Source organism: Pollicipes pollicipes, unplaced genomic scaffold (assembly GCF_011947565.3).
Source record: "Pollicipes pollicipes isolate AB1234 unplaced genomic scaffold, Ppol_2.1 Scaffold_4219;HRSCAF=4965_pilon_pilon_pilon, whole genome shotgun sequence".
NCBI lineage: Eukaryota > Metazoa > Arthropoda > Thecostraca > Pollicipedomorpha > Pollicipedidae > Pollicipes > Pollicipes pollicipes.
Genome location: NW_023596448.1, coordinates 30,801,132 through 30,815,503, shown reverse-complemented (window position 1 = coordinate 30,815,503; position 14,372 = coordinate 30,801,132). Strand labels below are relative to the sequence as shown.

At 59.7% G+C, this 14,372-nt stretch overlaps 1 protein-coding gene across 1 annotated transcript in view; it reads right to left on the bottom strand.

Annotated features, from left to right (window-relative positions):
• The window catches only part of Gdap2 (ganglioside induced differentiation associated protein 2), a 46,941-nt gene that overhangs the window by 25,417 nt on the left and 7,152 nt on the right, over positions 1 to 14,372 (bottom strand). The window contains exons 5-6 of the mRNA XM_037218282.1: positions 12,902 to 13,011; positions 9,992 to 10,146 (exon numbers count right to left, since the gene is read on the bottom strand). Of these exons, the coding sequence (XP_037074177.1) occupies positions 9,992 to 10,146; positions 12,902 to 13,011 (265 nt within the window). The remainder of the gene's footprint in view (positions 1 to 9,991; positions 10,147 to 12,901; positions 13,012 to 14,372) is intronic.

Sequence of the window (14,372 nt, the reverse complement as noted above, 5' to 3'; positions counted from 1 at the left end):
AGAGGCACCGCTCAGAAACCGCCATTGAATGACCAGTCGTTGATAAACCGCGCTTAGAAAGTGCTAATGAAAGGACAGTCGGTGATAAACCGCGCTTAGAAAGTGCCAATGAAAGGGCAGTCGGTGACAGACCACGCTTAGAAAGTGCCAATAAAAGGACAGTCCGTGATAGACTACGCTTAGAAAGTGCCAATAAAAGGACAGTCCGTGATAGACTACGCTTAGAAAGTGTCAATAAAAGGACAGTCCGTGATAGACTACGCTTAGAAAGTGTCAATAAAAGGACAGTCCGTGATAGACTACGCTTAGAAAGTGTCAATAAAAGGACAGTCCGTGATAGACTACGCTTAGAAAGTGTCCATAACGGGACAGTAGGTGATAGAATACGCTTAGAAAGCGCCGACGAGAGAACAATCGGTGAAGGAATACGCTCACAAACCACCAACAAAGAAAAACCCGGACGCCAATCCGAGAGCAGCCAACTTCGGTGATCACCGACCGACGGGTGACCGCGCCAGCTGACCACTGACCAACGGTAGAGCGTCAGCTGCCCTCTGACCAACGGGTGACGCGCGTCAGCTGCCCACTGACCGAGGGTGACCGCGCCAGCTGACCACTGACCAACGGGTGACGCGCGTCAGTGCAGGGTGACGCGCGTCAGCTGCCCACTGAACCGATGGTGACCGCGCCAGCCGACCACTGACGATGGTGACCGCGCAGCTGACCACGGACGACGGGTGACAGCGCCAGCTGACCACTGACCGACGGTGACGCGCGTCAGCTGACCACTGACCGATGGGTGACCGCGCCAGCTGACCACTGATAACGGGTGACGCGCGCCAGCTTGACCACTGACCGACGGGTGACGCGGTCAGCGACCACTGACCGATGGGTGACCGCGCCAGCTGACCACTGACCGACGGGTTGACAGCGCCAGCTGACCACTGACCAACGGTGACGCGCGTCAGCTGCCCACTGACCGATGGGTGACCGCGCCAGCTGACCACTGATTAACGGGTGACGCGCGCCAGCTGACCACTGACCGGCGGATGACCACGCCAGCAGACCACTGACCGCCGCTACCAGCTGACCCTGACCGGTGACCGCGGATCGCCGTCTGCTGACCGGCGCGGTCAGCTCGCTCTATTGAGACCGGCCGAGGCGGCGCGAGACATCGACGCACAAAAACCCGACCCTGGTATCTGGTTCACCTGATACAAACCGGGCCACCACTGCATCGGCTCCAGCCTGCCGATCCAGCTCGCGCTGCGGCTGGGTCTGCTTCAGACGACAGCAATCGAAGAGCGGCGCCGCAGCTGGCTGCGAACAACTCTCGGAGAAGGGGTGGGGCGGGGGTGGGGGCTGGAAGCCTCGCCAACGGCGGAGGCCTGGCGAGCGGACGGGCCGGCTCAGCCTGCACGTACAGGTTCGCGCGGCGCACTGCCCGCTGCCAGTATCCATACCGCGTCACGCCACGTTGGCGATGCCAGTTCAACGCACGCGGCAGAAACGCAGCGGAAGGCACTCGCGTAAATACGCCGATTGGGATCAATCGCAGCGCCGAGGCCAAGATAATCCGGTCCACCTGGGCCGCGCCGTTCGATAAGCTCGAGTAATTGACAACGGCCTTCACGACACTGCCACGCAACAGCACCGCGCCGTAACTCATACCACACGAGGTCATCGATTGGCATACATATCCCACGCGGCGACGATCTGCCCCGGCCGTTCAGCACCGGTGCCGCAGCGCGGCGTCGGTCCGTCCCGGTGGGGGACCTCCAGGCCAGGCAGTGGCGTCGGCAGCGTTCCGCGTTTGGCGCTGCGGCCTGGATGAAGCTTCTCTCAAAGAGCAGCTACCACGCGACACACGCACAAATTTGATTCCTCGGCGTTCAACGTCACCGCATGCTTTCAGTCCTCTTTTTGAAAGTGTCGACCTCGATTTTGCAATGGTCGCCGACCATCCATACGCATATTAACACGCGCCGAAATTCGACAGGAAGGGAGGGTGGGGGTGGGGGGGGGAGGGGTGCCGCTACCAACTAATACGTGCCCCGATGTACGAAGCAACCTGGTCCCTGAACCCGCCCAGCATGCGTCCCGTCCGTCGCCAGCGGGCGAGCCGCGGCGACGGATATGACCTGCGAAGGTGGCCGCCTCCCCCCACCCGGTGCCGTCCGCCCAGTCGACAGACATGACCTGCGAAGGTGGCCGCCTCCCCCCACTCGGTCCCGTCCGTCCAGTCGACAGACATGACCTGCGAAGGTGGCCGCCTCCCCCCACCCGGTGCCGTCCGCCCAGTCGACAGACATGACCTGCGACGGCGGCCGCCTCTCCCCCGCCCGGTCCCGTCCGTCCAGTCGACAGACATGACCTGCGGAGGCGGCCGCCTCTCCCCCGTCCGGTGCCGTCCGCCCAGTCAGCGTCGATCGATGACCGACCTCCGAGACTCGCCTCCGTCGTCCGGACTCCGTCCGTGGGCGGGCTTGGCTCGGCCTGGCGGCAGCGCTTGGCAGCGTCCGCGCCGTGCTCGCACCCCGGCGCTGTTTCCTCGGCACACCGCGGACCGGAGTGGTCAGGTCAGCACGGACCGCGACCGGGTACCGCAATCACGACAGCTGAGAATCACACGCCCCCCCCCCCCCTCCCCTGTGACCGACACGAAGGGCCCACGCGGCCACGAGTTCACGTCACGGATTCTGCGGTTGTTCCGAGTAGCGCGCAGCGCACGCCGGACCACGGAACGTACCGCCCGGACAGCCCAGCGTCACGGACGGCATCGGACAGACCAGCACGCCCTCAACCTCACCATGAAAACATGGCGATGTTGGCGTGGTTTGCCCACAGCACGGCGGCGCACGCGGGCTCAGTGACCCCGCTCGGCATACACCGGTCAATCACGCCATCGCGGCCGTGGCACCCGGCGCCCGCCGGCCACCAGCGCCGACCGGTGCCGTCGCTCTGGCCACCGGACGCCCGCCAGCCACCAGCACCGGCCAATGTCGTCGCTCTGGCCACCCGGCGCCCGCCGGCCACATCACCGGCCACCAGCGCCGGCCAGTGCCGTCGCTCTGGCCGCCCGGCGTCGCCGGTCCGGAAGCAGGTCACGTGACGGCAGGCCGCTGCCGGTCACGTGGGGCCTCAGTCAGCTGACCCGAGTCCTGTGCCGTCGCACGGAAGTCACCAGCAACCCCCGGCCGGTCAAGGGACGGGCTCGGCCTCAGGGGGTGATTAGACTCAGACAGCTCCAACTGACCGCTTAGACTGCTTTAACTGCACGGCTGTCGGCGCCCGCGCCGCACTGAGCCCGCCGGAACGGCCGGCAACAGAAGGCGGGAGAAGCCGGAGGTCAAAGCGTCGGCAGCGATGTCAACGGCAAGTGCTGAGGAAGTTTGGCCGAGGACTGCAGACTAGACTGTAGACGGAGAGACTGGGAGACCGAACCGCCGATGGGAGAGACTGGAGACCAGACTGGTGACAGGGAGGACCGGAAATTAGACGGAGGAAAGCAGTCCGGAGTGACGATAAGAGTGTGGAGTGACGGCGGGAGATACTGGAGACTTGACTGGCACCAGAACAGACTAAACTGATGGCAGGGGAGGCTGGGGGATTAATTGCTGACAGGAGAACCTAGTCTGACGACAGGAGACTGGAGGCTAGACTGCCTATAGGAGAGACTAGACGGAAGACTAGATCGCCCAACAGGAGAGACCAGACTGGCAACAGGAGACAGGAGACAAGAGACTGAAGGCTAGACTGCTGAAGGAAAGACTAAAAGCTAAACAGCTATAAGACTATAAGAGACCATACCGGCGCCAGGAGACTGAAAACCAGACTACCGACAGGAAACATTGGGACCAGACTGTCGGCCGGGCAGACTGGAGACTAGACTGCCGACGGGAGAGACCTGAGGCCAGATTGCCGACAGGAGAAACCGGAGACTAAGCTGACAGCAGCTATTAAGACAAGACGAGGGTTGTCGACACCAGCCTGAAGCCGACAGCCTGGTAACTAACTCGAGCACCGGATTGGCGGACTCGACAGACCGATCCCCTGAAGAGAATCGCACCCAGCTGACGTGAACACTACCGCCGGCGTATTTCAGCCGACCTTACACGACCCGACGGAGTCCTGCGCCGATCGCCGCCAGTGTCAACAAGCGAGGCGTGGCCGCGCGGTGACGGCCTACACAGGACATCCGGCACCCCCAGACGCCGTCACGAACAGGAAGCGGCCGGCCGGGCTGCGGCAAGGCTGGGGCCGGCGGCTGCGCCGCTGCCGGCCGTGCCGTTTGTCCGGAAAGCGGCGCTGACGACTCTGCACGGGGCGGCGTGGGCAGCGGTGTGGGGCTTGCCGCAGCGGTGCGAGCCGCGCAGAGTTGCCAGTCGGCCGCCGCCCTGGCCTCGCCACAGCGGCGCCGCCGACCCGTCGGGCAGCGGGAGGCAGGTGACCGCCGGCCCCCGCCCCAGCCGGACAGCGAGCGGACGCGCGAGCTAGGCCAACTGGCCAGGGCGGCGGCCGCCGTGTTGACGGTCGCGTCAGTGAGCCGCCATCGGATGACACCAGCGGTGGTTGGGTGTCACCAGTGGCACCCCTGTGTCCCGTCGGTTGTCAATTGACAACTGTCAGCTGACACGGCGTCCGCGCCGCCGACACCGTCCCACGGCGGGAGGCGGCCGAGCCGCGTCGTCCATCGGCCGCCGCCGCCGCCGCCGCCGCCAAAAGAAGCTACGTCAGCACTCCGACCAGCCCCCGCCCCTGGCTCCGGTCCAATCCCGTCCCCACACAAGACCGCTGCCCTCAGCGCCGACGCCGCACCGCCAAGAGCCCGCCTCCGGCCGCCGCCGGACCCACTGACCTGCTCTGGACCTGCTCTGCCGCCGCCGCAGCGCCGAGGTCGCAACACAAGCACCGCCGGTGCCGGGCCGTCGGACGCACCGCCCTCACGCCGCCGACACCGCGAGCGGACTGCGCTCGGCCGGCAGGCGCCGATAACGCCCGCCGGCGGTGGTGGCGACGCGCAGGTGCATCTGGTGACGTCAGAGGTCCAGGGCGCCGGCCGGCCCGGCGGAGAGATTGGAGCGGAGCAGGGCACGGCGGCGAGACGGGGGTCAACCGGGTCAGGGAACGCGCGCGGCCAGCGGCCTTTTGATCCGCCTGCTCCCCGCCGCGAAGATGTCACTCCGCCTGAGCGACTGCGGTGGAGTGATCCCAAGAGAGGGAATGGGGAATGCGTTGTTTTGATGTTCTTGGCGACAGAAATGTTGGCGGCGACGGATCGGTGCCCGATGGGACGTTCGGCGAGCTCTGGAAACAGGTCGCGACTACCATTGCAGGATGACAACCTTGTGAGAGGACTGCATCACAGCGCGCAGCTGTAACACGGCTTGCCCCTAGCACTTCTGATCATTCTTGACAGGGGTTCACAACGAATGGAGAATCGCGAGGGTTTAACTTGATATACCCTTTAAAGAAAGCGGGGTCAACATTTACGCGGGTCTCGTCTGCCAAACGTGTGTGGCACTTACTATCAAGACGACTGTCACACGCACCCTTGCCACGACCTTCCACGCCGGTTGTCGTGTTCCGACCCGTTACAAACCCGCAGGGACCGAGCCCTGCACTCCCGCTGCGAGACGACAAACCCCTGCACCGCCGCCGGGACAGGCGGAGCAGCACCAGCAGCCATGTCGACACAGCGATCTCAGCCAACGCCCCGCTGCTGCTTGGCAGATGTATACGCCAATGGGGCCTTTGGACCGCTGGTGCATTTTCGGCATAACGTATGCGGCGACATGTTCGCCCTTTCCCGTGTGTTTCGTCCAGCGGCCGTGCGCCTCGGACGCGGCGCGACTCTGGGCAGGGGCACGAACGTGGACGTGTTCCGGCGCTGGAGCCGGGCGGAGCGCCCGCTCCGCCGCCCTGGTCCTATGTGACGTCGCAGGTCACGTCACGAACGTGATGGTCCCACGGAAGGGGGGGGGGCAGCAAGACGGGGTCTTGGGAGCCGGGCCTGTCTGGCTGCGTGCTCGCGACGTGCGAATTCATGCAGAACAAATATAATGAGCAGGGTTGCCTTAGTCGGTAGCTTAGGGGTCGTCAATAATATGTGTTATTGTTACGTACGCAACGTTTAACATCGAGGGGGATGGAGCGTAACCAAAGCGCAGCGTAGCCAAACAGGAAGGGGAGAGGGTCTGCACAAGCGTAGCTTTACGCTCAGGTGTGGTATCAAATCATGATACCATTTTTCAAAATGTTCAAATGTTCAAATGTCCAAAACAAAGTTTAAAACCTTCAAACCGGATATCCTTGGTTTCCTCTCATGACAAACATTCCACCCGTGTTAGTTTCGCACCTTTAGCCAAACAAGGGGACAAACGGATGCTACCTTTAGATGATGCTACACTTAATACGCACTCGGTGGGGGCCAATTCGACCGCCGCCCCCATGTTTTTTTTTCCAAAATGATTTCCGAACAGCCCGGCGTAGCCGCCCCAAACTTTGCGCACGAAATTAAATATCAGATATAAGAATATAAGATCTTTTGGTATCAAATCAGATATACGTTGCAAGGTCACTGACCTGTGGCAGGTCAAAGGCAGGCCGCGGCTGCCAGCGAAGGTCATTTCTAGGGAATCGTTCAACCTGATACGGCAACGGAGTACTGAACAAAGCACCTCCGAAATCGCTTCTTGGGGAACAAACCAATTGATAGCATAATCACAACAAATTCCATTGACCTAGAGTCAGATATGGAGGTCAGAACATGGTCAAAATTAACGTGGTTTTAACTCGACAGCTAATTTAAGGGGCAGTTTCGGGTGCTCAATTCGAATTTATGAATGACACGGATAACAACAGACAAGTTCCATGGACTTCCTGGGGGTCAGAGTAGGTCACTGACCTTAAATGACCCAGGTCAACATTTTGTTTTTACCGCCTAGTGTAATTCCTGACCCTTATTGAAATGGCAAAATAGGAGCCATCTCGCAGGTTTTTGGCCACCATGACATACTAAGGCCACTGGTCTTAATTGAACACCATCAACCTTTTGCCTGGAACAGGTATCTGGGTTCATGGGCGGTTGCGTGAGGAGGTCTGGGGGCACTTTGGACACCAATCTGGAGTTTGACCTTGTTTGACCCTATCTGACCCCGAAATTACGACCTAGGTACCTTACATTTTGACACAAGTGAGTTCACGTGCAGGCCAACCCACCTTTTGAATTTGGTGTCTCTAGCCACCTTATTTTTTAGAGTTTTTTTGGGACCTCAGGGCGTGGGCTAATTGACCCCCCTCCCCCCCCCACGAGCGAAGGGTATTCAACCGGCCATCCGGGCGCGTATAACATAGCGCAACCAAGGGGAGGGGGGGGGGGGGGGCTTTCGCCCAGCCCAATCAGTGTGTAACCAGGGAGGAGGAGGAAATAGGCCAAACTGCATAACGTCATTTATGAACGACCCCTCATTTGATGAATGCGCCGAGCGTGCCGCCAGTATACCCCGGTTATCGGCGACACGTCACGAACGTCACACGCGCTGCACGCGGACCACGACCACTGTGAGAACTTCGCTGACGTCCGCACCGACCACCAACACCGCATCTGTCCGGGAGCCTGCACACGCGCGCTAGGAGGCCTCTCTCCAGTACCCACCACGGGACGGCGCCGTCTGCGCCCTTCCCCCGCCCCCTCCCCCGTCCCCAGGAGCCACCAGACGTTTTCGGCGGCTGCTGGCCCGGTCGATCCGACGGCAGCGGCCGGATCGACCGGGCCGGCGGCGGATCGGCTCCATCGATCCACAGATCCGGCGGACCGATTTTTGAGACCGGCACGGGGCGGCTGTCCGACCAGGCCTTCGCAGTAGGACCGGCGGCATGGCGAGCAACGCCCGCCCACCGTCACACTGACCGCGGTCAAATGGCTGAGCCTTTCAATTACGGTCTAAAATGGCGACGACAGATGTGCAGCACATCAAGTGGAGGAGAAGAGTGAAGCAAATGTTTCGACATTAATTACGAATTCACAGGGTGTTTTTTCAGCGGGTTAGGTTCACGTCTGTCAGTCGTAACTAAACATCGTTTGCGTATTTATCGAATCCTTACAGGGTCAGCGTTTTGGGGTTTGGGAACGATTCACTGAAACATATCCATCTCAGTTCTGAATTAACACCTTTGACGTCGCACTACCAAAACGACGAATAAGCTGCCAGTACTCGATGTGCTTCACAATGGGGAGCACGATGCGCCTACGTGGCATTTGCTGCCTTACGCGGCGTTCTTTTCTCAAACACAGAACACATGTTAGTGAAGTCACAAAGCCGGCGGAGGACCATCGGCCTGTGACGTCACATCTTAGGGCACGTCACCAGTTCGGCACGAGGGTTCGGTATAGCAAAGAAACTTCCCACACTTACTTTGTGTCCCGTACAAGACGACAACCGCTTTTCCAAAACCCCGGTCATATTTGAAGTATCACTACGGGGCCACATTTGAAGTATCACTACCACATATTCGAAGTATAGCATCGCATAGGGAGCCGCAATGAAGCCAAAACTGCACGGAATTCTTGCAACATGGAGCGAACGCCTGGTGCTAAGAAAGGTGAAATATGGAGAAGGAGGGCATGGATCTTACCATGTGTACGCCACGCCTTTTTCGACATACGCCAGCATCACACCAATATCACATGAAGCATCAATAACTTACGGACATGCGGTACAGACACCACTTAGTAGTGAAACTTATTAGACACCACTTACACCACTGGCACTTAAAGTCGCTATTAGGAACCTGGACTAAGACGCCATCCCTCGTGACAGCCCCGTCGCCGTGAATTTGTCCTGGGAATTTCTCGCCGCCCGTGGGCACTCATGGAACAGCTATTCCTGAAATAACCCGGGACCAGGAGCGCCGGGCGGGTAGGCGTCGACCCAGCCGCACCCGGTGACCTTGACCTTTGCCCCGCCCCGCCGCCGCTGTCGCTAGGCCGGGCGGCCTCGCTCATCGCGGGAGGGTTATTCGAGTCGTCGGCCGCTGTAGATCGTGCCGTAAAAGTCGATCATGCCTAGCTTGAAGTAGTGCCGCTACGTGAGGTTCGCGAGCCGTCCAAAGATGCGCGTTGTTGCGCATTTTTTTCGCGTGCGTGCTGCGAGTGCTCTGCTCAGAACGTAGGGGTCTAGTATGATTTCGATCAATCACACCTGCACCGCTCACTAATCAAAATAACCGCCTACGTGCTCATGCTCGCGCTCAGGCGTGCGCGGCATTGCGTGGTCTTGCAGAGGACTTGGTGTATAGGAAGAGAACTGTGTCACACACCGATGGCAAATACCCCCCTCACGTGTTCATTTCATGGCCCTGCATGGACCGTATGCATAAGGGCACTACTCAACAGACGTCACTCAACAGATGTTAAAGAGGGTTCAGCGCGCTCACGTTTGGTAATCAGCACAGCTGCTATGGTCTTTGCAAGGAAACATATCTAGCGGGCATAACTCACTGTCGCCACATCCTCAAAACACACCTAATATAATCAGTACCAACTTACAAGGTTACCTGCATCGCATTATCATATCAAGGAAATGGTCTCTTTAATAGCAAACCCGAATCAGTCTTGTGTAGCTTCTAGAGGGCCGTAACAAGACACAGTAACAGGTACAACTAAACAGCAGGAATGTCTTGAAAGGAGCCGAGAAACCTCAGGAACCAATTATGGTGCTTTCACAGCGCAGGTAACTGCTCTTACCGCCCCCCCCCCCCAAAAAAAAAACAGACGCCGGCCCATTTGCGAAATTATTTGTTTGCTTAGCGATGGGATCAGTCTTCCCCACTTAGCCCTACCACTCCGACACCGCACTGGAGCCCTGAAGACACTATGACGTCACGATCTGGCTCGTTCATGCCTTCATACAAACACACGAGCCCTGAAACCGTGGGCGGCGCGCCCATCCCTCCCGCATCGCCCCCGGCGCGCCTGAGCGCTCCTCACCGGCAGCTGGAACCTGGCGTACTGCTGCTCCTCGGGGCTCCGCGGGAAGTACAGCGGCATCAGCACCTCGTATATGCCGGCGTCCATGACGTCCGGCACCAGTACGACCAGGGTGTCGGCGCAGGCGAAGCGCTCCAGGTAGCGCCGCACCGTACCTGCGGGAGGGGGGCCAGGGGTCAGCGGATGCTTGAGCGGGGACCAGCGGAGGTCAGAGTGAGGTCAGCGGAAGCTAGCGCTGGGGTCGGTGGAATTCAGAGCGGAGGTCAACGGAGGTAGGAGCGGGGGCCAGAGAAGGTTAGAGCAGGGGTCACAGGAGGTAAAAACAAGGGGTCAGAGGAGGTCAGAGTGGGGCTCCGCGGAGGTTAGGGCGGGATTCAGCGGAGGTTCGAGCAGAGGCCAGAGGAGGTTAGAGTAGGGGTCAGAGGAGGTTCGAGCAAGGGCCAGAGGCTAGAGCAGGGGTCAGAGGCTAGAGCAGGGGTCAGAGGAGGTTAGAGGAAGGGCCAGAGGAGGTTAGAGCAGGGGCCAAAGGAGGTTAGAGCAGGGACCAGAGGTTAGAGGAGGTCAGAGCAGCGGCCCAAGGAGGTTAGAGCAGGGGCTAGAGGTTAGAGTAGGGGTCAGCGGATGTCGGAGGTCACGACGGGCTCTCATCCCAGGTCACGACATCAGCAAGCGCCAGGTGAGGTCGGAAGAGAGGTAGGGACATCCGCCAGGTCCACAGGGACAGAGAACAGTACAGTCCAGCATGAGTCAGACTCGACCAGTGCGAACCGGTCTCAGCCGTGTCTGGTCATTGTCATTCAGACTTAACGACTCACTCAGCTGCTGAGGCTGTAAGTCGGTGGGGCTATTGGGACGGGCAGATTTGAAAGAACGTTTGTAATTCATAATCATAAATCACGAGCCGTCATGATCTGTATCTCACCAACGCCATGAGTAGAGACCGCGGAACAATCTCTCAACTTCTATCCATTTAAACGCTTCAGTGTCTGTGGGCCAAACCGAGCCATACTGCCTCGCTGGCCACAGTGAAGCGAGCCGCGTCAGTAACTGACTGTCAGTGACCCGACCGGCCCCTCGGTCTTCGCCGGCGGCACCGCAGGCTACTGCCTAGTCGGGCCCACTCACTGCCGCACGACGGACAGGCGCGGCCACCACCAGCGGCGGCGGCGACAGGGGAGCACACGTGGGAGGCTCCAGCAGCCGACGTACGGGGGCAGGGCTCGCGACAGGAGGACGAGAGCGGCCGTCGCAGCAGGGGGCTCCAGCCACACGGCGGCGAAACATCGAGGTGACAGGGAGCACGGTCACAAAGGAGTGCATCACGAGGATCACCACGGCAACAACCAGGTCAGGTCTCACAAGGAACATCTGACCCGCATGCTGAAACGGTAACGAACCACACACGAACACCGCGGTTTCGCAACAAACACCGCATCAGGCTTCCCAGCAACACACAGAACACGATGAGATACTACAGAAGCGAACACAACAGGGCACCACGAGCTCGCTGGTCACAACCCACCGACATGTCGCAGCCCAACATGGAGCGCCGCCCCGGGTCGCAGGCCATGAGGTCGCAGGTCATGAGGTCGCAGGTCATAAGGCCGCAGGTAAGGTCATCGCAGGTAATAAGGTCGCAGGTCAGGTCATCGTGTGTCATGAGGTCGCAGGTCAGAAGGCCACAGATTAGGCCATCGCAGGTCATAAGATCGCAGGTCAGGTCATCGCAGGTCACGAGGTCGCAGGTCATAAGGCCACAGGTTAGGTCATCACAGGCCATAAGGTCGCAGGTCAGGTCATCGTACGCCATGAGGTCGCAGGTCATAAGGCCACAGGTTAGGCCATCGAAAGTCATAGGGTCTCAGGTCAGGTCATCGCAGGTCACGAGGTCACGGAGTCGGAAGCCTGCCGTCGTCTCGGAGCGCGGACACCGCGGTCGGCGGAGGTGACAGCGAGGGCCGCCGTCACACAGCTTCCCGGCGGCGGCCCGCGGGGCTTCACGGATCAGCGGCTCCGACCACCACGCTCGGTTTTCTCGGAGAACTGCCCCCTCCCTCCCCACACCCGAGTTCCCTCGCAGCGGGCGGTACTACGGAGTCGTGTCAGCTCTCAGGGACTGCCGAGAGAGCCGCAGTTGAGCGCCGCGCTCGGCGCGGAGGCCGGCGACAGTCGTGTACGTCGGGGAGGGCTCCCGTATGAGCGGCGAGAAATTCAATTACATTCTAAAAACAATTGGCTGCAGGCATGGAAAGGCGTCGGCTTTCAGTGTCTGGGAAACACGACTCTGTGGAGAATGGTTATGCCCCCAAAGTGGTCGGAACTACGGAACGGCTTCTATGGCCCGGCCTGTTGATTGCGTGACATCGAAAAATCCCCAGTGTGACAAACAACACTCTAACGGTACCGTCGCCTATGGTTAACGATCCCACAGTCGTTGGTGAAACGCATGCAACACGCTGGTACCCTTAGCAACGACAGCCATGACGACGACAGATTTCGTGGTGACATTCGCTAAGCTACGTTTTGCATATTCTCGCTGCCATGTCTGCCATGTAATCATGCGATTTTAAATGTTCGTAGCTAGGGGACTTACACTTAGACCCCAAAAGGAAACTGATAATGGCATTGCACTACCACCTGCAACGCAAGCCGAATTACGATTCTGGCAGATCACCAGCGTACTAAAATCGCGTCAGTTCTGATACAAATTCGACGCAACCGCGACAAATACTTCCGCACACGGCAGTCGGCGGTCTCCGGGAACCCAAGCGTGCACCGGTGCATCAGGCTCCTAAAAAGTCACCGCCATATGACGGCCACGCGTAGCATGCACACCGCCCGATACCCGTGTCGTGTGTCGGCACGTGGGTGGCCGCGCGGCACGAGCCAGCACGTGGCGCTGCGACTCACGGAGGGCGATGTGCGCGCCGGCGTCGGGCGGGAACTCGCGCCGGGCCGAGTGCAGGCAGGGCAGCGCAACGCTGGCCAGGCGGCGCTCATTCACCAGCTGCAGCACCTCCCTGGAGGAGAGCGCGGGCGGGCGGGTTAGGAGACAGAGCTGCGCAGACGGGCGGGACAGGAGACAGAGCTGCGCGGGCGGACGGGTTAGGAGACAGAGCTGCGCGGGCGGACGGGTCAGGAGACAGAGCTGCACGGGCGGACGGGTCTGGAGACAGGGCTGCGCGGGAGGGCAGGTCAGGAGACAGAGTTGCGCGGGCGGGCAGGCCAGGAGACAGAGCTGCGCGGGCGGGCGGGTCAGCAGACAGAGCTGCGCGGGCGGGCGAGTCGGGAGTCCGCGCCGCGCAGACCAGCGGGCCAGGAGACAGAGCTGCGCAGGTTAGCGAGTCAGGAGTCAGAGCTGCGCACTTGGGCGAGTCAGGAGACAGAGCTGCGCACTTGGGCGGGTCCGGAGACAGAGCTGCGTAGGCTGCGGACCTCCCCTGGCGGAGAGGAGCACGGACACACGACTGAGACAACACAGCTGCGCAGGTCGTGGCAACTCCCTTGGGAAGGGAGGAAGAGAGCACAGGCACGACGGTCAGGAGACAGGACCGCACTGGCTGCAGCCCTCCCCCCCCCTGGCTAGTGTACCACAGCTCCAACGTCCTTTGCTACCTCCGTGCGGGCTTGAGCTCGAATCACAGTGTGGTTTGATGGGCTCAGACACTGAATTTCGCTCAGTCAGAATACGATTCCTCAGCAATATGGGCACAGCGGAGTCAGAGTTGAACCAAAGGATGAGGCAACTGGAACGGAAACATAACAGCCGATATTCTTTTTTCGGACGGACCTTGCATATATATATATATATATATATATATATATATATATATATATATATATATATAAAGTAAATAGCACCACTTTCGCGTTAACTGAATGTAAATAACTTTATCGGAAAAACCAGATTCGAATCAGATCTACTGAACCAAACTCAAACTTAATGCCAAATTCCGCTGTGCTCTTCTTAATCAGCGTTTGGATCACCCTAATGCGTTGCGAATCGCGGTCGGGATCGATTCAACAAGAGCGGGGCCAGGCACAAGTACGCCTCGCGGGCACCCAGCAGCGTACGGACGACACGCGAGACCGCCGCCGGTGCCCTCTAAGTCTGCTCGCTCCACCAGCTCCCAGAAATGCAGAACAAGGCAGCCTGTACGGGGATGAGTCGACAGCAGTGCGGCATCCGCGGCGCTCTGTGGCAGCACACTTGAACACGCGTCACAGGAGGCTGTGCTGTGACGGGTTTAAGAACTGAGGCAATGCGCGTCACGATCCGCGTCACGCCGATTCCGGCGGAGAGCGTCACAACACAGCTCGCGGCAAGACTCGAACCCACACCCCCGCGTTCGAAAACTTGTTATTCTACCGCTAAGTATCA